The 20,320-nt window shown below is 34.8% G+C and overlaps 3 protein-coding genes across 3 annotated transcripts; 2 read left to right on the top strand and 1 right to left on the bottom strand.

Moving 5' to 3' along the window:
• Window positions 1-253: 253 nt before the first annotated feature.
• Window positions 254-8,397, top strand: LOC124635017 (trimethylguanosine synthase). The gene is made up of 10 exons (XM_047170752.1): window positions 254-545; window positions 915-1,059; window positions 1,446-2,809; window positions 4,742-4,958; window positions 5,411-5,660; window positions 6,173-6,323; window positions 6,545-6,705; window positions 7,056-7,231; window positions 7,616-7,738; window positions 7,972-8,397. Exons 1-10 carry the CDS (start codon window positions 406-408, stop codon window positions 8,065-8,067), a joined length of 2,823 nt encoding a protein of 940 aa, XP_047026708.1. The 5' UTR covers window positions 254-405; the 3' UTR covers window positions 8,068-8,397.
• Window positions 8,398-9,885: 1,488 nt separating this feature from the next.
• LOC124635018 (small nuclear ribonucleoprotein F) lies at window positions 9,886-11,262 on the bottom strand. The gene is made up of 4 exons (XM_047170754.1): window positions 11,123-11,262; window positions 10,858-11,046; window positions 10,245-10,619; window positions 9,886-10,090 (listed from the first exon to the last, which is right to left on the bottom strand). The coding sequence occupies exons 2-3, from the start codon at window positions 11,030-11,032 to the stop codon at window positions 10,528-10,530; spliced, it is 267 nt and encodes an 88-aa protein (XP_047026710.1). The 5' UTR covers window positions 11,033-11,046; window positions 11,123-11,262; the 3' UTR covers window positions 9,886-10,090; window positions 10,245-10,527.
• A 3,798-nt stretch (window positions 11,263-15,060) lies between these two features.
• Window positions 15,061-19,857, top strand: LOC124635263 (RAB6-interacting golgin). Its single transcript, XM_047171130.1, has 4 exons — window positions 15,061-15,297; window positions 16,903-17,407; window positions 18,945-19,085; window positions 19,358-19,857. The coding sequence occupies exons 1-4, from the start codon at window positions 15,225-15,227 to the stop codon at window positions 19,647-19,649; spliced, it is 1,011 nt and encodes a 336-aa protein (XP_047027086.1). The 5' UTR covers window positions 15,061-15,224; the 3' UTR covers window positions 19,650-19,857.
• The last annotated feature ends 463 nt before the right edge of the window (window positions 19,858-20,320 follow it).

Raw genomic sequence — 20,320 nt, 5'->3', positions numbered from 1 at the left:
CTTGCAATCACAGTGGGTAAAAAAGGTTTCTCCGAACCTAAAGATAAAGGATAATGGACGAATCTCCTTTTCAGTGTCTTTAGAAGTCAGTTTTTTTTTATTATTTGACACAAAATTGGAAGAAGGATAGATTTCCGTAAAACGGATTATTTTGGCGGTTCGATTTACGCAAAGCGTGTACAGTGGTAGTTCCCATGTTCTTGCACATTTTATTGACACAGCAGTGCGTTTAGTAATGTTTCGTGTCATGGAACGTAGGCAAAAGCGAGCGATACTTCGATTTTCTGGGAAGGTTACAAATAATAATTTTTGGAAGTGAATGAGAAATTGATTTGTGTAAATTAAAAAGCAAATCTGTTAAAACCAACACATGATTAAGTTAAAACTGTGAAGTGTGTGTCCAAAATGATGTCAGATTATTTCGAGCATTACCACCGTTGCGAGACACTTGCTGAATTTAATTTTTACTTTGGAGACGATACTGAGGACGAAATTGATGATGACGATAACTACATTTACTGTTACTGCAGCAGAGTCTTCATTAAGTAAGTTTTTGTTCAAGGTTTTATTGATAAAACCATTAACACGTAACATTAATGGAAGGATTTTTTGCATGGAAGCAATAAAAATAAACAACAAATCTTTGTAGTAAACCTCTCTGCATTATTCTATATCCAAAACTGTAAAAAGCATTATTGTCAAGGCTCAAAGAAATGTTATAAGCCTCATACTATTTCTTGATATTGTAAATTGGTCTCCCTGTATTACCATAAGTCTACATTTGAGACAGATAAAGCAACTACATCTATGATTTCATTTTCATACACATACATAACCTTTTTGCTATCAACCAGATTCTGACTGAACCATAAAGAAGTCACACTAAATTGATCAATATATGTTAATTTTTGCAGAGATGGAGTCAAAACATATTACGTAGACAAGGAGTATGGTAGTGAGAGTGATGTGGAGGTCCTCCGTGACTCGCAGTCCCAGGATTTGGAAGACCACTCTCATGTACACTTCTCTTTAGATACTTCATACAAAAACAAGTGTGAGGTAAGAGATATTTTAATTGAAAAGTATTTAAAGATTTTTTTCTTGGAATTTGAGAGTTTTAATACACTTGATCATATGCACTTGTATGTATGCATATTCAAAAGTCTTGTGTTAGATGGCTGGGTGTGGCCAAAATTGCCTTCTAGGTTGTTAGAAACTTTCATAAGGCAGCCCAGGCAGAATGAATGGGTGAATCAATCACCATGGATCATTTTGATAAATCTGATGTCTTGAGTTAGTACTTGAGTTATTATTTAATTTAGCAATAAATTGTTGGGGTAGGCAGTTATTTTGTTGCTTGCCACCATAGGCACTTATATCAGTGGGTCACTACTTCTTACATAGGGCATATACCCACTGTTGCTGACATAACATTCCTTCCTCAGAGAGATGAAGGTGCAAGCTGCTACTGCAGTGCATCTCACACAGACAACTGTTGCTCCACTGACGAACATGATGCGGTTCACACTCACGGCACAATGTCCCATGCCTTACAGCCCAGTGACAGTGGAGCTGACCTCACCTACCAGGACTACCACTCCGACACACATGACAAACTTGAACGTATGGACCATGATGACCCTGATACTGTTGAAAACTATCTCACCGAAGATACTTGGGAGAAGTATTGGGCCGTACATGGAGAAAGACTCATATGGGCTTCCTGGATCAAAAAGTATAGTGATTACATCAATCCAGCATACCTTGATGACAATAATGGACTTATTATGGACGAACATAATATACCGAAACAACATTCTATAGACCAAATTTATATGAAACAAACTGATCCTAGTCCAAAAGCCGATGATGATATGAGGGAGCGAAAATTCTCTTATGATTCAAAAGTAAACCCTTATAAGAAACGCAATACTAGTCAAATGGAGAAGGTTGATAAGAATAATGAGGTGAATAAAGATGAAGCATTTCTGCCAATAGCAAGGAGGCGCTCTTGTTCAGAGCATGACAGAATAATAAGTCCTAGAACTGTTGCTGGTACTGACTCCATGACTAATGTCACCAAACTTACATTATCAAGCTATGATGTCACTTCTAGCCATGTGACCTCAGAATCCACGCCCACTGACACTGACTACAGTGTGTCATCATCTTCATCTGACGACCCTTCAAATGATCAGACAAGAATAGTCAATATAGATGATAAGTATGAAAATACGGATATGCCAACAGAAGAGATGGACTCGGAGCAATACTGGCAGTTTCTATGGAAGAAACATTTTGGGGAGCAGTATGCGCTACACTTTGCAAACTATACTGAATGTCACAGTGCAACAGAGAAGCAAGTTCCTGAAATACAAATTGAAGTTATACCAGAACCGGTTAAAGTAGAAGAAAAGCAGATAGAGATTGAATGCGAAAACAGCGAAGGGAACTCACAGGAAACGCCAACAGTTATAGAAATTCAGAACCAGGTTAACGAAATAAGTTTAGAAGAAAAAAGTAAAGTGAGGAAGAAGAATAAAAAGAGTAGTACAAAGTATATTACGTCAGTCGGAGTGCTGCTACAGAATTTATTGAAAGAGGAACAAATGAAACAAGATGAGCTGGTTGATGGTGGAGATGGCACAGATAATCAGACGAATGATACAAAGAAACAGGAGACGGATGCTGTTAACAGTACAAGTAATTCAAGAGATGTGCAGCCTGTAAATAATTGTAATATTAATTCGCATAGCTGTGACGGCGACGACGAACCACCTGAGGAAACTCCTGTGTTATTGAAAAGAAGGTAATGTCATTTTATCTTTATAATTTTCACCCCTGTTCACATACACCTATGGACAACTCTGTCAATTTAATTTCTTTTAAATTGGTTCAGCCTTTTTAGATTAGTAAAGATAAAATACTTATTATTTCTTTATCACAATGCCAGTTTAATATAATTTTGCATACCACAATATTTTAATACATAATTGCAACAAAAAGGAATTTTCAATTAAGTATTTTAATTTAATGTGAAATAAAAAAATCGCGAATTTAAAAATTACATATCATGTCTATCAACAACATGAACAAATGTTAATGTTATTATGTTTCTTATGTTGTCTATGGTTAGGGATTTCCGTCGCATATAACCCGGCAAAATTGAGAAGCATCTCATCGTTGTGTAGCTTACTTGGTGCGTGTCGTATTTAATTTGGTAGGTTAACGTATTGCACAATAATTTCGCTAATAAAAGGCCTTAGTAGCTCCGACTGCGCAGTACCATTCACTCACTTTCGCTCAGGATCTCGCGAGTGCAGTGTATTATTGAAGATATTTATATTTTCTCTCGAAGTTTCCAAAATGCCTAAGATTACAAAAACTAGATACCGACGCCGCCCCTGTAAAAGGAACAACACAAACAGTGCTTTGTCGAAAAAATGCAATCTGTGTGGTACTACAATAGTATCAACAAATCTGAACTACTTTAAGCTGCAATATTCGGTGTGGAACCACTTTAAGCGAGTTCACCCGGAGTTGAACATGAGCATTGGGGCTACTTTGCAAGGTCGAGATGGTCTATTAACTTCGACTGGAGAAGCTGATACCACTTGTACTCCTAAGCCAAGAGTGAAGAATTTGGTCCCAAAGAAAGGAAGGAACCAGTGGAAATATGACCAGCAGCGTAAAAAGTTTGTCTGAATTATAATACCTACTTTAAGTTGTAAAACAGACAAAGGAATTATAATGTTCTTTGATAAAAGTATCTCTTTATTTATTGGTTTATCTTGTCTATATTAATATTATTTAACTTATTTATTATAACTTAGCTGAACATGCGCTGATGTAATTCATAAGACAAAGGGATGCAAAAGTTGGGCTATAAGTAGGTACAAGGATTTGTCCTCTTAAGAACATATTAAAGACAGTAATATTTTGAAAGAAAATGGTGATAAACCAATAATATAGTAATGTATTTAAACAATATCACAAGCTATTAAGCTACCGATTAAATATAAGCATTTCATATAAAAAGGTTTTTATGAAGGTATGTATTTAACTATTTTTATAATAAAAGTCTCTCGTTAAATACCTAAAAATTAATATTCATAAGTCTTTGTTTGCTTGTCGATAAGCACAGATATTATTATTTATTACTTAGGTACCAAGCTACTTTGTAAGTGTACTCAATATTTGCAAACGGTGACATCATGCACACTTCGAAGGTCAACTTAAAACAAAGAAATTATTGAAAACAGAATTTAATACATAGGCAATATTAATATAAGTAGGCTTAATAGGAGTACATTGATATGATTTGGTACCTATTTTAAAGAGTATATCAAGTTGTCAAGATACCAAGAACCTCTTACAAAATAAGGTGCCTACTATAAAAGCCAAAATACATAGGTACTAGTTAAGTAGGTAGGTACGTCGTATTTTGCATTGTTAAGAAAAACTTATTAAAAATAAATATTTATTTGACCTTCAACATATACAATACTATTTACTAAACTAGACCTTAGCTTAGCTTAGCTAGCGAAAAGCTAGCTTTACACAGATAATTTACTTTTTTTAATACCTATATAAAATACTTTATATAATTTACTTTTTTTTACTTTACATAGATTTTAGTACCAAAATCATATACCTACTTACCTACATACCTATATCAGAACTTGTTAAGAGCAAAATTATAAAAAAAACTCATTTAAAAAATTTCCAATACAAATTACAGCCATGAACAAGATGACGAGGCCGAAGAAGATATAGCCCATGCTAAAATAAAGAGCACTTTCCAAATGATGGGTTTCTGCGTGCACCCCGACAAGTTGCCTAAAGGTGAACTGATATATAGGAAGCGTCCCACGAGGCTGCGCCCTCCGAGGGTCAAGAGGAATGTAAGCAGGAAGACTTATTATGATGATGATGGTAACCCGTATACTGTTGATCAGGTATGTGTTGAATACATACTTATATTTTTTTAGGCATTTTTATGATATAAAAACTAAGCGAATTGAATAATATCGTTACCTTAGATCTTTTCTTAAGTCTGTCAAATACATGCTGAAAACCGCATCAAAATCAGTTCAGCCAAAAGTGTGATAATTGCGGACAATCATACATACACACAGGTCAAACTGCGAACCTCCTTTTTTTGAAGTTGGTTAAACATATTTTTTATGTCAAGCAATGGTACCTACCTACATGTTTTTTATATCTCCCTAGATTGCTTAGGACCACAAACAGGGAAATTCATTCCACTTCTTCTTCACAATAAAATCATATATAAAGTATTGAAGGGCTGTTTTGTGGGCTGTATTTATAAAGTTGTAATTTACATAATGAACTCACGTCAAAAACTCAAGTCTACTTATTAAAATCAAATAATGTGCATTTCTCACAGCCTAACCAAACCAAAGAATCCCCTGATGAAATGCAAACTGATGATGACTGTAACGACGTGAAGTCAGACACGGAAAGGGCCGAGGACGCTCCCTTAGGAACTCCCCGAAGCCGCAAGCATCAAGTATCGAAGGATGCTAGCATGGAGGAAGATAGCGTCAAACTGGCTGAAGCAGCTGCAATACCTTTGCCTGGTGACGCGGAAGATTCGAACGATGAAGATAATGAGAAGAAAGAAGACGATAGTAGTTGTAAGTTTGTTTTAAAAATAGAATAGATAGTACTAAGTTTTTTTTTAATAGGCTTCCGCCCAAGATTTCACAATGGTTTTAAAGAAATTATAATACACGCACTACACATTTAGGTACACCCATCCAGACAGACCTTCACCAGTTCTGTCAAATTGAAATTATAATTAATCGTTCTTAAGATTACCATTAGCAAAGTAAAGCATTTCTCAGAATAGATTATATCATCATCATATTAATACATTGGACAAAAAAAATGTGACCTATATTTAACTAATTGTTCAATCACAAATTACCACCTTCCTAATCCAATATTAAAAGAACTCTAATGACTTTCATTAGTACAGACATGAATAAAATGAACAAGCAACATTCTCAGATCTCATTCAACATTTTCTTTTCATAAACGCCAGTTCGAAATTCAAAATAATAGAGCCACTTTTGAATAAGGAACCAATATTTAACGCTAAAAATGAATGTGTGCAAAGAGTTTTTAATTGATTTGTGGTCTACAGTGATTCAGCAAGTGGAGCCTAAACGTAGGAAACGACCAAAGAGGTATGCTAAGTTGGAGGAAGATGTGAATACTTCTGGCATGCCAGATGAACTGAAGAATGATCCCGCCATGTATAAGTACTGGAAGAAGAGACACTCGCTGTTTCATAGGTTAGACTTTTTATACTTATATTTTTAAAGATACCACCAAAATTCACTTGCCTGCCTTGTTTCTGAAAAGTAAAACTAGTTGTGCACTTTAAAAATGCTAAACAAAATAGTTTATAATAGTAGATAATAGTTTTCGCTTCATACTTGATTGAAAACCAAAAGTTACTTATGTCAACTTTGTTTTTATTTGCATTTTTATTGTTTTTACAAAATTATTCCAGGTTTGACGAAGGCATAATGCTAGACCGTGAGAGTTGGTTCAGCGTGACACCGGAGAACGTTGCGTGGCATATTGCAAACAAATATGTTTATGATGTGGTGTTGGACGCATTCTGCGGTGCCGGCGGGAATACTATACAGTTTGCACATACTAGCAAGAAAGGTAGTTTTTATTCATATTTTAGAAATTGGCACGATGAATGGGAAGTCAAAGTCAAATCATTTATTTCATTTAGGCCTTTATGGCTAATATAAGTTTGATTCTAGTTGTAGAAGTGTGTATGAAATGTATGAACTTTGAACAAGTTATAAATTCGAAAGTTACCACTAGAAAATAATAATCCAGTACATCAAATATTAAAAACGCAAAAGTTCCAAACTTTTTTCAAAAATATGGACCAATTAGTAATTTATCTATGTATACTCGTTTCATGTAATACGCTAAACATATAAGTACATGTTTTCTTTCTAAATTATTTTTGTGCCTAACTCAATAACATTATTGTCCCACAGTGATAGCAATAGACATCGACCCACAGAAAATCACAATGGCTAAACATAACGCCACAGTCTATGGTGTCGCCGACCGTATCGAGTTCCTTGTAGGAGACTTCTTCGAACTGGCGCCGAACTTGAAGGCGGATATGGTGTTCCTTAGCCCACCGTGGGGAGGACCTAATTATAGTGATGTGAGTATATCGAAATTGAAATATCGATTAAGGGCGCCTTCAACTGCGTTTATTGACGGCCGGTTGCGGTGCATTAGACGTACGGCGTACGGACGTTCCTCTTTTTTCATACCAAACGCATAAGTTGAAAGCGCCCTAAAAGTTATCAACATCTGTATTGTGGTTATAATGTGAAGTATTGATTTTTTTTTCTTACACTTCATCTTTTTATCTGTTTACAAAATAAAGACATGTTTGACATGAAATCTAATTCCTTAGAGAAGTCCCTTTAAAAAGTAAATAATTTACAACTTTCTACAAGAGACTGAAATGTAAAGAAATCAGTCCCTAATCATCAAATGATTGTCTCTTCGCTAATATATCACAATGCCTTTTTGTCCACAGAATCATGAGTATGATTTGGAAACAATGTTGGAACCGAAGCCAGCGTCTGAACTCATGAAGGTGGCTCGAACAATATCTTCCAATATATCATTTTACTTACCTAGGAACTCGAGACCAGATCAGGTAAGATTTAGCCATTATTTTAATAACTAAATTTCGCGTGAATTCCGTTCACGTACCTACTTCGCGTGAATTCCGTCAGTAATGTTTGGCATGAAAAAGCAACGGGCATTCAGCCATCTAAACATTAAAATGTTAGGGTCAGCTATGTCTCAGCAACTCTTAATTTATTCCAAAGGTTGTTATGATATCGATAAAGAACCTCACTATAAATAAAGTATGTCTTTTTGTTCCAGATTCTATCGTTAGCAAAAGATGTTGGTGGCACGGTGGAGATCGAAGAAAGCTTCCTCGATCGAAGATTCGTAGCTATAACAGCATATTTTTACTGAAATATTAAAACTAACGTTTTGAAAAATATTGTGACTGGGAATTATAACGATAATCTAACACCACAGATAAGTTAGCAAATGGATATTGATAAATCAATTTTACCAAGTTAATGAGGTAATCTAAATAAATAGATGACTGATTAATTTGGTGGTAATTCTTGGTGCTGATGCATTTATTCGTCAAGTCATAGTGATAAGAAAAAATCATGCTAACATTCCATTTGCTATCTATTCTGTGTTTAAAAGATTGTATGACTGTTTTTGTGTGCACTTGTGTACTAAAATTAGGTCTTCGCATACACTGATGTATCTCTGTCTGTCTAAATACTTACTTATATTTATGTGTAGTTGTTACATTATGTAATCAAACTATCAAAGAAGTGAAAAGTTTGGTTTTTTCCGTATAAATTGATCATTCTTTCTCCATCTTTGAAATTGGTTCCAATAGATTCAGATTGTAGGTCATATATGATTCCAATATATTTGGAGACATCATTGGTTGATTATTTCTCATATCTGGACTTAGCCTTATGCTTATCGTGGAGCCTAATGTCTTAAATACATTATTTATTATTCATAGTTTTCACATAAAAACATAATGGTCGCTGCACACAGCGGGCGCGGCGCGACGGGACGGGACGGCGACGCGACGCTGAGCAGTTGTAATGTACTAAATATTACGGACGACATCACACAGAGCCGTCCCGCTCGGCGCGACGCGACGCGACTATCTAGTACATTGCGTCGCGTCGCCGTCCCGTCCCGCCGCGCCGCGCCCGCTGTGTGCAGAGACCATGAATGTACCTACTTCTATGTCTATGTATCTACGTCACAGTGACTTCCTTTCACAAATAATGTGCTATTCATAAGCAATTCATCATATTATATTAAGTAGAACTGTTAGTGTCTTTTAATTTAGAATAGAGTATATTTAATTATACTATTATAGTCCTATGTGATTACGTAAACTTTATTGTTTACTATTAACAGCAATAAGTGAAGTATAATTTTAAGAAATCAGCTCAAGGATTATTATTACATTTAAGGTGATTTTTTTGTTAAATTTCTGCTAATTTGACTATTTTTGGTATCGGCGTTCGACTTTATAGTAGCCCTTCTAAGCTTAATTTGGTATTAACAGTTTAAATAATAATTTGATTTGAGTTTATGCTACTCTTTAATTATCCAACTAATGTTATTGAGAGAGATATATTATGAAAAATATTAAATTATATGCTTATTGTAATCGGAAAAGTATAATCTTGTGAAATTTATAATTTCGTTCAAGATACCATTAGCAGTGTCTTGTCCCCCAAAATCGGATGTTTTGAATTAGAAAATTGATTATATCGTTATGAATACTAAAAACGTACTTACTCGATTTACTGTACCTAAAAAGCAAATAGTGCCAATACTCAATGTTGTCCTTTTTAATTATAAGACAATGTGATATTTGTGTTGCCTACATTGCTTTACGAATTTATATTTTGAGGCTGTTTTCACTTGTAATCACTTTCATACCACACAGTATTTGAATACAATAATAAGACATGAAAACCTGCCACACTCAAAAGTAATTATGCACTATTATGGTCACAAAAGTTCATGATAAAACATATGTATTGCAACTACGGCATTTTCACACATCTCTAAAAACAGTAATTTTTATGTATGACAGTTTAATTGTTGTGATCTCTGTAAATATTTGTTAATTAATAAAGAGAATATGGAAACGTGATATTTTTTTTAAATCTCTGAATCCACAAAAAAGAAAAATATTGATATTTACTAACAGGGTAGGAAATTCAAAGAATGCAATTTGTAGGTATCTGAATAACCTTTTATTCAGGTTTATCATAGACATTTGGAAATGTAATAAGTGTTATTACAAATTTTAAATATCACACATAGTTATTTGTTGAAGTACTTATAATTCCCATTGAAACAAACAATGTTGCTTGCCAACCTGTAATAACTTATTACAGTATGTCCAATGTGTTTAGATTTCTCTGAACCTCATTAAGTGAACCCGGACGCCAGGTTTTCGGGCATAAGGGTCCCGTTCCGATACAATTGCGCTGTTGGACTCGAATACCGGGTTGTTATGTAGTTATACAAAATATTTTTGGGCATGTGGATAGGAATTGCTTTTCGGAGCTGGGCAGCGAAAGTGTTAAATAGCTGAGCACTCATCAAATTTGTTCACAAAAGTTCTACTGGGCTGTCTAGCAGCTTACTAAAGATTCGCCAAGATATTTTGTACATAGGTACTGTACAAATAGCCCTTATACAAATCTTTGACAAAAGAAAGAATAGTTCTAATTCTTTCTGAACGCTCTTATCGCCTTACCATTCAAGTTGAACCACTACATTGACATTATATCTGGGAATATTCAACACAAGACTTAAGGTATGGAAAACTTAAACCTAACCCTTATATTTATAGTAAAATAATTAATGTTATTCTTTCATTTCTCCCTCCTCGTCTTCCTCCTCAGCTCCTCTTACATACAGGACATTGTTACACCTAATGAGGACTTCGCCAAGGTTTCCTGAAATGACAAAAGTATAGGTTCAACAGATATTTATGAAGTTGTCAAGTAGATGTAGTTTTGGCTATGCAGAAAACTATACTTCTGATTTTTTATGGGTAACAAGATGTTAGGCAGTTAAATTAGTGACACAGCATTCTGCCTAGTGTCTAATATTGGCGTCTTTTACAATACCTAACAGTTGCGATAAACATACGGCAACCATGACTTCACGAGCTTACAAAGTTATCTAGCGTACCTGTACATGATCCATCGACGATTTCTTCAGTATTAGCTAGTTGCAAGTTCATGTATCCATCAGCAGACACTAGCAAACCTTTGTATTCATGGCCCCACTTTAGTTTTACCAGCACAGATTTACCGGTCAGACTGTTGAGGAAGGGTTTAGGGTTTATTGGCATAGCCGCCGCCATTTTAATAAGTTTTTCTGAAATAAAGTTTTGTAATTAGCTAAAGTCTGTTGGAGTTCCAGTAAAAACTTAAAATTTTTGTGTAAATATTACCTTTTTTCGTTGATTACAAAATTATAACCTAGAAACACAGCCGCCAAGCAAGCCCAAAAATGCGTAAACCACAGATTATGGCATTTGGCATAAACTCTGATCATCGACAAAAAACAACTCATAAAAAAAAAATATATAGAAGTTAGAGATGTACATTTCTTGGAATAGTATAGAATAATACTGTTAGCTGCCAGTAGTTACCATAGACATAATATTAGTAAACAGGACTGCGCATATAAACCCAAAAAACGAGCCGAGTGAAACAGTTAGTACGGAGGCTGTCTGTCCCTTTCTAATAGGGTGACTATGAGATTAAGCTATGTGAGACAAATCCGAATTTGCTAAAATTATTAAACACAGATTAGTATTGAAGTTTTAACTTACGCAGTTTGTGACCTTAAGATACTAATAAAGGTTTTTAATAATTAGCAGTATAAAAGCAGGAAGATTCGAAGTGAAGACTGTTTTTTTTTTTGTATTTCTACTTCATATATAGACTGCTGAGCCATTTATGTCGCCTTTCTTCATTTTTTGGGAAGCTATAACAATAGTACAACAGTTTTAAAATCCATCACCCATATTTTGACTCGTTACAAGAATTCATGGGCACCCTAGTTGTTTGGTTTACGAAAATGTTATTATTAGCTAACCTGTGGAACGATATATTGCAACCACCATAGGATTCACTTTTGCAAGTAGAAACGCAACACTTTTTCACCATTTTAATAGTTTAAATTGATTTAATACAAAAAAATATAAACAAAATTTTAAATGCTGATTACGCGCTAAGAATGTTCAAGGTTACCGCTAGAAAATAAAAAAAAAAGCAAAATAAAAATTTATGTTGTTTATGTTTTAATAATAAATACGAATAAATTAATGCGATTGTTATTTATTTGTTGACTTACAATTGTTAAAATAAGATAAAAATATAAGTGATTCAATTGTTTTTGGGAAGACAAAACTTTTGATCACAACATTTTTTTATGCTGGCAAGGTGTTAGAAAGAGACAAACAGCCTCCGTTCGAACTATCCCTCTCGGCTCGGATTTGCCTCTGTGTATTATGCAACCAATTTAGTACCTTATTGCGTTAGAATAGAGTTCATTTTCGTAAATATATATTTTGAGCGTGCGCAATCTTGTTTAGAAATATTATATCTATGGTAGTTACAAAGAGGGCAGCAGAGACGAGCGACCATAGACATCTCGCCATTCAGCCGTTCATCTGTGCTTGGAGGATTCTTTTTTCGAACGTCATTGTAACAAGACATGTTATCGTTTGACAGAATAAGATTTTGCCGCGTTCTTGACTAATCTTAGTTGATTTTCATGTTTAAACTATTTCTTGTAATAGGCTAGTTTCCTAAAAAATAATAATTAGTCCGTCTTGTAGATTGTCCAAAATTAAGCGATACGTATTTTTTCTTTTTTAAAATGGATCAGAACTTGTTAAGATATAGCGTGTTAAAGTTGAGTGTGACGTCACAAGTTGCTACAATTTTCAGGACACTGTGACGTAAAAGGCCCCCACTCCTAATTTTTGAAGTGTATTATCTTTGTCATTTTATGTTTAATTAAAAAAAGAAAAAATACGTATCCAATATTTTTTGATTATCTAAAAAGCGGACTAAATATTATTTCATTATTTCGACCCTGGACACTACCCTATTTCCTCGTTAAACAAACCTGCTTCTGGTTTTTAAGATCAGAAGTGGGATAGTCTCACTCCCACTATAAAGTTTTTGATTTCAGTTTAGATTCATTGGCACTTTTACTAAGTACGACGCGGTGTAAGGATATCCGCCATTACCGAAGTTTTTGCCGTTCTATTTTATTTTGTAATAGATTGCAGTGCGTTGCAATCTACGCAACGGTATATTCAAGATGCTTTGAGGTCAGGTGATCTGTTCTATTGTTTTGATTACACATCGGAAGTAATTATGCTCTTAGCTGTATTTAGTGGAAAAATGTGTAATAATGTACCAACCATTGGTATTGTCACCTATGAGTATTCTGTGTAGCAAAATCTGAAGTGAAGTTAACTACACGTAACTTATCAAACCGCAATGGTAGTTGTGTTTTCAGCGTTGCTGACACATGATTAGTAATAATGATATTTCTGAGACATAGTTTCAAAGTTATGCCTTGAATTTATTTCTTTGAGAGCGAAAAGATTTGACGAAAGATTTTGAAGGTCAGAAGTGGCCGAACGAAATGTATGTCGTAAGTGCTTGTTCGCAGACTTATACACGAGAATGTGTAACGGCCGTGTCGTGGCCCAAGCGCTTCTGTGCTGGTGCTGCTGATTGCGGCACGAGCGCTGCTCTGCCGGTGCTCCTGGTCGCGGCACGAGCGCTGCTGTGCTGGTGCTCCTGCTGGTTCTGTTGGCTTATGCCTTCCGAATAGTCTGAGCCTCTGGCTTATGGCTTCTGTATGGTCTGAGCCCATGGCTTATGGCTTCCGAATAGTCTGAGCCTCTGGCTTATGGCTTCCGTATAGTCTGAGCCTCTGGCTTATGGCTTCCGTATAGTCTGAGCCCCTGGCTTATGGCTTCCGTATAGTCTGAGCCCCTGGCTTATGGCTTCCGTATAGTCTGAGCCCCTGGCTTATGGCTTCCGTATAGTCTGAACAACTGGCTTGACTATGACTTGCCTTGACCATGACTTCCGTATATTTTGAGCCCCTGGCTTGACTATGACTTGATTTGACTATGACTTCCATATAGTTCGAGTATTTGTTCTTGATAACATATTTCTTGCGCTTGAGTGCACGCTTGCACCCACGGTTTAACTAATAAGTAAAAGTAATCGTATTTCTTCTTACAACTAATATGTTTCAGCTTTACACTCCAAACCAGGTTAATAATTTACATGATTTCTTTGTATGTTGTGTGTTTATATGTGTACAACTAATATGTTTCAGCCTTACACTCGACACACTTACACTGGGTGGTATACCAGTGTTCTGTTATTAATTTTGTATCTGTTAATTGATTTGAAGTTGACGTTATTTATTTTCGAGTCGCTGGGTGGTATACCAGTGTTCTGTTATTAATTTTGTACCTGTTATTTGATTTAAAGTTGATGTTATTTATTTTTCTTTCTTTAAATGGATTAGTACTTTGTTTGAGGTTTGTAAGTCCTCGAATAATTTTTATTCTGAAAGTGTCATTGTTCAGAAAAACGATGACGAGCACGATAACCAATCGAGATTTAAATATGACGAAATTGAGCCAGGTCCAACTCGCTTATTGCATGTGCAGGTGTTCCGAGACTCAACCAGGCTCACCCAGATCCTGCCGGGGACGTCAGGGTGTCAGGAGAGGCCGTGTTAGCTGCCAGTAGTTACAAAGAGGGCAGCAGAGACGAGCGACCATAGACATCTCGCCATTCAGCCGTTCATCTATGCTTGGAGGATTCTTTTTTCGAACGTCATTGTAACAAGACATGTTATCGTTTGACAGAATAAGATTTTGCCGCGTTCTTGACTAATCTTAGTTGATTTTCATGTTTAAACTATTTCTTGTAATTTCCTCGTTAAACAAACCTGCTTCTGGTTTTTAAGAATACTATAATAAGAATAATTCAAGAGAGTTTAATAATCATCATCATCATTATCATCATCAGCCATAGGACGTCCACTGCTGAACATAGGCCTCCCCCTTTGATCTCCACAGATATCAGTTTAATAATATTCCCTCAGAATTCTGTCTGTATTGAACTTTCACACGAGTTTAACTAACATGTTTATTTTATCAAACCTATCTTTGTCTTTTTTTTTAACGTAGATTAGATGTATTCTTTACACGAAAAGAGTGGGACTACTGTACCATAGCACATGATTTTAAATAGTGATGTGGTGCTTCTTGGTAGTCGTGGTCTGTGGTCTGCATATATGGCATCTCTAAAATCGATGCGACGTCACAAAACGTCAATGTCAAATTCTATCCACGATCGGATCGTTGCCGTTTTGTCGTCACGGATTTCTCGATTCTTTCTTTACCAAATATCTAATAAGAATAACTTTATTACATTGAGTAATGAGTAGTGTTGAACTATTGACTCTTTAATGAAACTTCTTGATCGTGGTACTCTGTTACTATGTCTACGTTCTCCGGTTTTAGTGAAGAAGAGTTGAAACGAATCAAGTCCGGTGAAACTGGCTCAAACAGCGGTAAATACACATGTACCTCATATCCGTAACTAATTTAGCGTGTAGTTTATACTATAACTTTAGTGAATTGCTCAATTAATCAAGGCTTCATGATAGATTGAACTAGGCACTCGTAATAATTTACTCGAAATTGGTTTGTTCTCATCTTTATTTTGAAGGTGCACCGGTAAAACAATCCCTTTTTGTCAAGGTCTAGTTGGATAGATAAATAAATATTACGTTCTATCTTCAATTATTTGGAAAAAATATTTTTTCTACACATTGTGTTATCAGCTCATGAATATAGGTTGTATTTGTATACAATCCATCTAGAAAACTATATGTTTAATTATTCATGTTAATAATGTTAAATAGATCTCAGTGGCGTGCACTTGGAGAGGCCTATGTCCAGCAGTGGACTGCAATAGGCTGATGATGATGATGATTCATGTTAAAAATCCTAGTGTATTATTAATGTACTATGAATAAAATTGTGCATGTCTACTTAATTATTCAGATCTTCAGATGATCTCATATTATGATGTTATTAGTAGCTATACATTTTATGAAACAAAGGACAACGAAGGCTACATCAAAAAGTTGCAGGTTTTAGTCAAACTTTCAAGTTGTTTTTAGTCTACTCCTAAAAACAACTTGAGAACTTGACTGGAACCAAAAACTACCGGTTGGATTAATTCTGTCCAGCCAGTATTCTGTGAATTAATTCAATTCAATTGTTTATCATAGAGGTTAGTATATTATAGGCATGTATCAAGGTTGTATACTGATTAAATCTGTGTTTGCATTAATTATTGTGTAAAATCATTGTTACACTAAAAAGCAATTAAACATGTTTTTGTAAGTATAATATTTTTCATGGAATTTTTGTTATTTGTGGGGACTTGTTTTGTGTTTTAAACTATTTTATCCACAAATCATAGAATGTATAGCAATATTAGAACACTCCAATTTAATATACAGGATCTGTTTATTCTACTGTGAGGGTTCGTTGAATGTTCCGGAAGAAGAAAAAAAATATGAAGACACATAGAGAAGAGAAGATGAAAAATAAAATTTGAAAAGAAATCGCCACTTCAAAAACAGAACTAAATGTAAATTATATGTTTTTAATTTTGCTTCTTACTTGGTGCATATGGTTGAAGAAGAGATATCACTGCAAGGGCTGGTGGAATGTTCCGTAAGGATAGTTTGGTTTGGTCATACCCTCACGAAATATCTCATCTGTGCTTCAGTGTGTTACCCAGCATTTATGAAGAATCAAGAATACTGAAGAATATAATTATAATGAATATTGTGATATTAATATTTGTTTACACCCATTTTTGCACTTTTTAGATGTAGATAAGTAGCAAATATTGTATTTGCTGTTTATAGAATGTATTTTACATGATATTTTTTCTATATTTCATGTCTCTCTGAGATGACATCATGTGAGTAATAATATAGGAAGTCAAATCTGTACAGAGAATCAAAAATGATTTCAATTTATTCTCATTCACTTTCAATTACATAACATACTCTTAGTATCATAGATATATTTTAAGTATTCTGTAGAACTGTGTCTGTAACATTTTAGGATTTTAAATCCACCAAATGTTTTTCCAGCTCCTCAAATAAACACAACAAATGTGAAGAAGCTAGACAAACTAGGTTTCAGACCAAAGAGAGCCACAAACCAATACAAACTGCCGATCCTACAGAAACACAACTCCGATGATGCTATCGATGACATTGAGTTCGACAAATGTAAACTCAGCCTTAGATCTCCAACAACACCGGTACGAGACATTACAGAAACTACCAATGACAATAACAAAGAGAATCTTGATAAAAACGACAACATCAAAACAGAAGTTAATAAAGAAAATAATACAGAACCAGTAAATACAAGTAGTAATAAAATGGATGATGAAAATAAAGATACAGTTAGTATAGATAGGAAAAACAGCACAGATGTCACACCGGATATTGTAAGGGGTGTTGATAATTATTCAGCAGATGAACTTGAGAACCATAAGGTTAAGCTTGAAGAATTGCAGCTGAGACAGAAACTGATGGAAGAACAGAATAAGAAAAGAAAGGAGATGCTTGCTAAAGCACTGGCTGATAGGTAAGTCTTCATATTTTTGATGACGCCTAATAAAAATTAAACAAAAAAAAAGATTTTATATTTTTGTATTTGATAAGAGTCCAGATACGATACTATAATCGAGAAAGAAACCATGGGTGAGTGTAATCTTATGGCTCTTAACAATAAATATTATACCTTTAACTTGAGACTTTAAATTATTATGCAGCCGGTTACTGATTTTCCGTAACTGGCATATCTCAATTAGTTATTAATGTAGAGAAATATAAATTCATAGCATATTTGCGAATTTACAACAGTGTGCCAGTTGCTTCAAATATTTAAGACCGTGTAACGCGTCATACATTGTTATATATATTCCCATGATAATATTACGATGTATTTGACGAAAAAATGTGGTCATAAAAACTAACTAGGTAGTAGGTATGTATTACGCAATTCTATGAAAACTGGGCCAGGCTTCAATGCCTCTTTTGTCAATTGTTAGTCGTCACAGCCGAAAAACGACCACCGTACAAGGGCCTACTTGAGATAGTGAACGAGTAGCTTCCAGAAGAGAAAGTTTTTTTTCAAATCGTTTCGGATGCCGGAGTCTTTAGGGTACAAAAAAACATCAAAATGCTCTTTGTAATATGAGTATACTCTTTGTAATATGAGTATACTAGCTTCCGCCAGCGGCTTCGCCCGCGTGGTGTGTTGATAAAAAGTAGCCTATGTGTTAATCCAGGGTATCACCTATCTACATACCAAATTTCAATTAAATCGGTCCAGCCGTTTTTGCGTGATTGAATAACAAACATACATCCATACATTCTCACAAACTTTCACATTTATAATATAAGTAATATATAAGTAGGATATAGATTATCATGCAACAGTAAAAAAACTGCAATAAATCAATTCTAAATCGCAAAATTTATTGAATAAACTAGCTATTTCAGCCATCTATATCTCTTGTTATCAGTTCCTCCTATCTGTTGAAGTGGCTTTGAGTTTTATCTCGCTCCAGTATGGTGTATTCCGCTCCAATGTCCTGTAGTGTTCTTTTGCGTTTCATAAATGAATTAATCATCAAAAATGGTTAATATGAATAAGTTCTACAATCTCGTTGCTAAGACGATATGGTTAGTGTTATTGTGTGTGATTTCCAAGTGATGTTATTGATAAAACTTTTGGTTTTTAATGTCGCTTAATGGGGAAATTACCGCATTCTTTTCTTCTTTGTCATGTAGTTTTTGTATTAAAAAGAGCAGCTGTATTTGACAAAATAAATATTTACGAATTTTTAGACTTCAAAAGTATAGGATGCTCAACTATTGTGTGATGGTTGACCTTTGCAGTAACAGATTTTTTCCTCAAGAAAGGAGAGACTTTCTTGGTGACAGGGATACTTTAGGGACATTACTTTTCGATCCAGGCCTCCCTCCAATGAGTGCCAACCATCCAGACCTTAGGCAGCTCACATCTATCCACATCCCACCATTAACTTCAAATCGACGATACATCGTACAGTCGACGAAAAATATTTATTAAAATAGTTTTCTATTCTACATTACAGGACCAAACAAACAACTGAGGAGGTGATGAGATTAGAGAAAATCAAGAAGGAACTACAAGTATTGGACAGCCAGTTCTCACAAGACGTGGCGGTGTTGAGGCAGAAGATTGACCAAGCCTGCTTGAGTTATGCTGATGCTGAGTAAGTGGAAATACTGTATTCATTCTCAAGTATTTATTAAAACGCTATTGTAACGTTTCAGCCATTTGGGATGGAATTTTGTTAAAAGATTCTGGAGATTGCTAAAGGTTTCGAAGTCAAAGCTGGGAAAAGCTAGTTGTGTTTGTCCCCAAATAAAGCAACAGAGAGTTAGGCAACATGCCTGTGTACACAATGTTTTGTTTTGATTTGATCTTTAACATGATATGTAAATGCTGCGATACAAAACTAATAAATCCCATTTCTATTTTCAGAAAACATTACCTAAAAGTCGAAAAAGAGTTCCTGCAAGCGAAAATCCATTTACAAAAAGAGAAAGAAAAGAAAGAGTTACTAACAGAACACTTATGTGCGTTAATCACACACAACGAAACTAGGAAAGCTCAGAAGTTAGAAACTTTAATGTTAGAACTAGCGACAGATAAAAAAGTCGATCAAATAGAAGTCAGTGATGTGAAAGTTGAAGAGAAAGATGAAAGTCCAGTGATAGTTGATGGTGTTGATGAACGAACTGGTAAGATGGTTGAATTTACACCTGAAAGTTAATATTTTTATCATAATATTTAAACATCGAATATTAACAACAGAATTTGTTTCTTTTATAAAAGTGATAGCTACAGAGGCCTTGTCAAAAAAGTTTTAATATTGCCTATTGGCAATACAGGGGCCCGATTCCCCTAATTTTACTTAAGCAACATACGATTCACGTTCAACTCGATTCGACTGAGATCCGATCCCGACTCGATTACGATTGAAGCGTATGTGGCATTCCGCTATTTTTTCTTTGAAATAAACGTTTTTATCCTTTTCTGTCATTCAATAATGAATCATTTTGTCTGCAAATGATTTACGATTGCAAAATCATTGTACAGCAAACTACCGTATATACCAAAATTATCAAAATAGCAGACCAATCGCACACCAATGAAATGTCAATCGAATACGATTGGTCTTTTATTAGTAGCAGAATGCCCGATATGGTTAAAACTGCTATTGCGATCATATTGCGATTCGATTTCCATTCGATTTTGACATTATTAATCGAACGAATCGGGCCCCTGGCTGGCATGTTCTAAATTCAAGTTTATTTGTTTACATTGATGGTTGAATATTGTAGCTAGTGTATTATTGGTGCATTTAAGTAATAGATATCCTCATAGACTGTATTGCTGTCTTTAAAATACTATTTTAATTTTCTTGTCATAATAACTTTTATA

Source organism: Helicoverpa zea, chromosome 12, assembly GCF_022581195.2.
Source record: "Helicoverpa zea isolate HzStark_Cry1AcR chromosome 12, ilHelZeax1.1, whole genome shotgun sequence".
Lineage (NCBI taxonomy): Eukaryota > Metazoa > Arthropoda > Insecta > Lepidoptera > Noctuidae > Helicoverpa > Helicoverpa zea.
Note: the sequence above shows the minus strand (reverse complement) of the source record. Positions and strands in the feature narration are given on the sequence as shown.

Bases quoted from the DNA above. Each gene is read 5' to 3' on its own strand.
- LOC124635017 (XM_047170752.1), top strand. From the start codon at position 406: ATGATGTCAGATTATTTCGAGCATTACCACCGTTGCGAGACACTTGCT. The intron at 2,810-4,741 runs GTAATGTCATTT...TACAAATTACAG, and splicing joins CCTGTGTTATTGAAAAGAAG to CCATGAACAAGATGACGAGG. The intron at 6,706-7,055 runs GTAGTTTTTATT...ATTGTCCCACAG, and splicing joins TGCACATACTAGCAAGAAAG to TGATAGCAATAGACATCGAC.
- LOC124635018 (XM_047170754.1), bottom strand. From the start codon at position 11,032: ATGGCGGCGGCTATGCCAATAAACCCTAAACCCTTCCTCAACAGTCTG. The intron at 10,620-10,857 runs GTACGCTAGATA...TTGTCATTTCAG, and splicing joins CGTCGATGGATCATGTACAG to GAAACCTTGGCGAAGTCCTC.
- LOC124635263 (XM_047171130.1), top strand. From the start codon at position 15,225: ATGTCTACGTTCTCCGGTTTTAGTGAAGAAGAGTTGAAACGAATCAAG. The intron at 15,298-16,902 runs GTAAATACACAT...ATGTTTTTCCAG, and splicing joins TGAAACTGGCTCAAACAGCG to CTCCTCAAATAAACACAACA. The intron at 17,408-18,944 runs GTAAGTCTTCAT...TCTACATTACAG, and splicing joins GCTAAAGCACTGGCTGATAG to GACCAAACAAACAACTGAGG.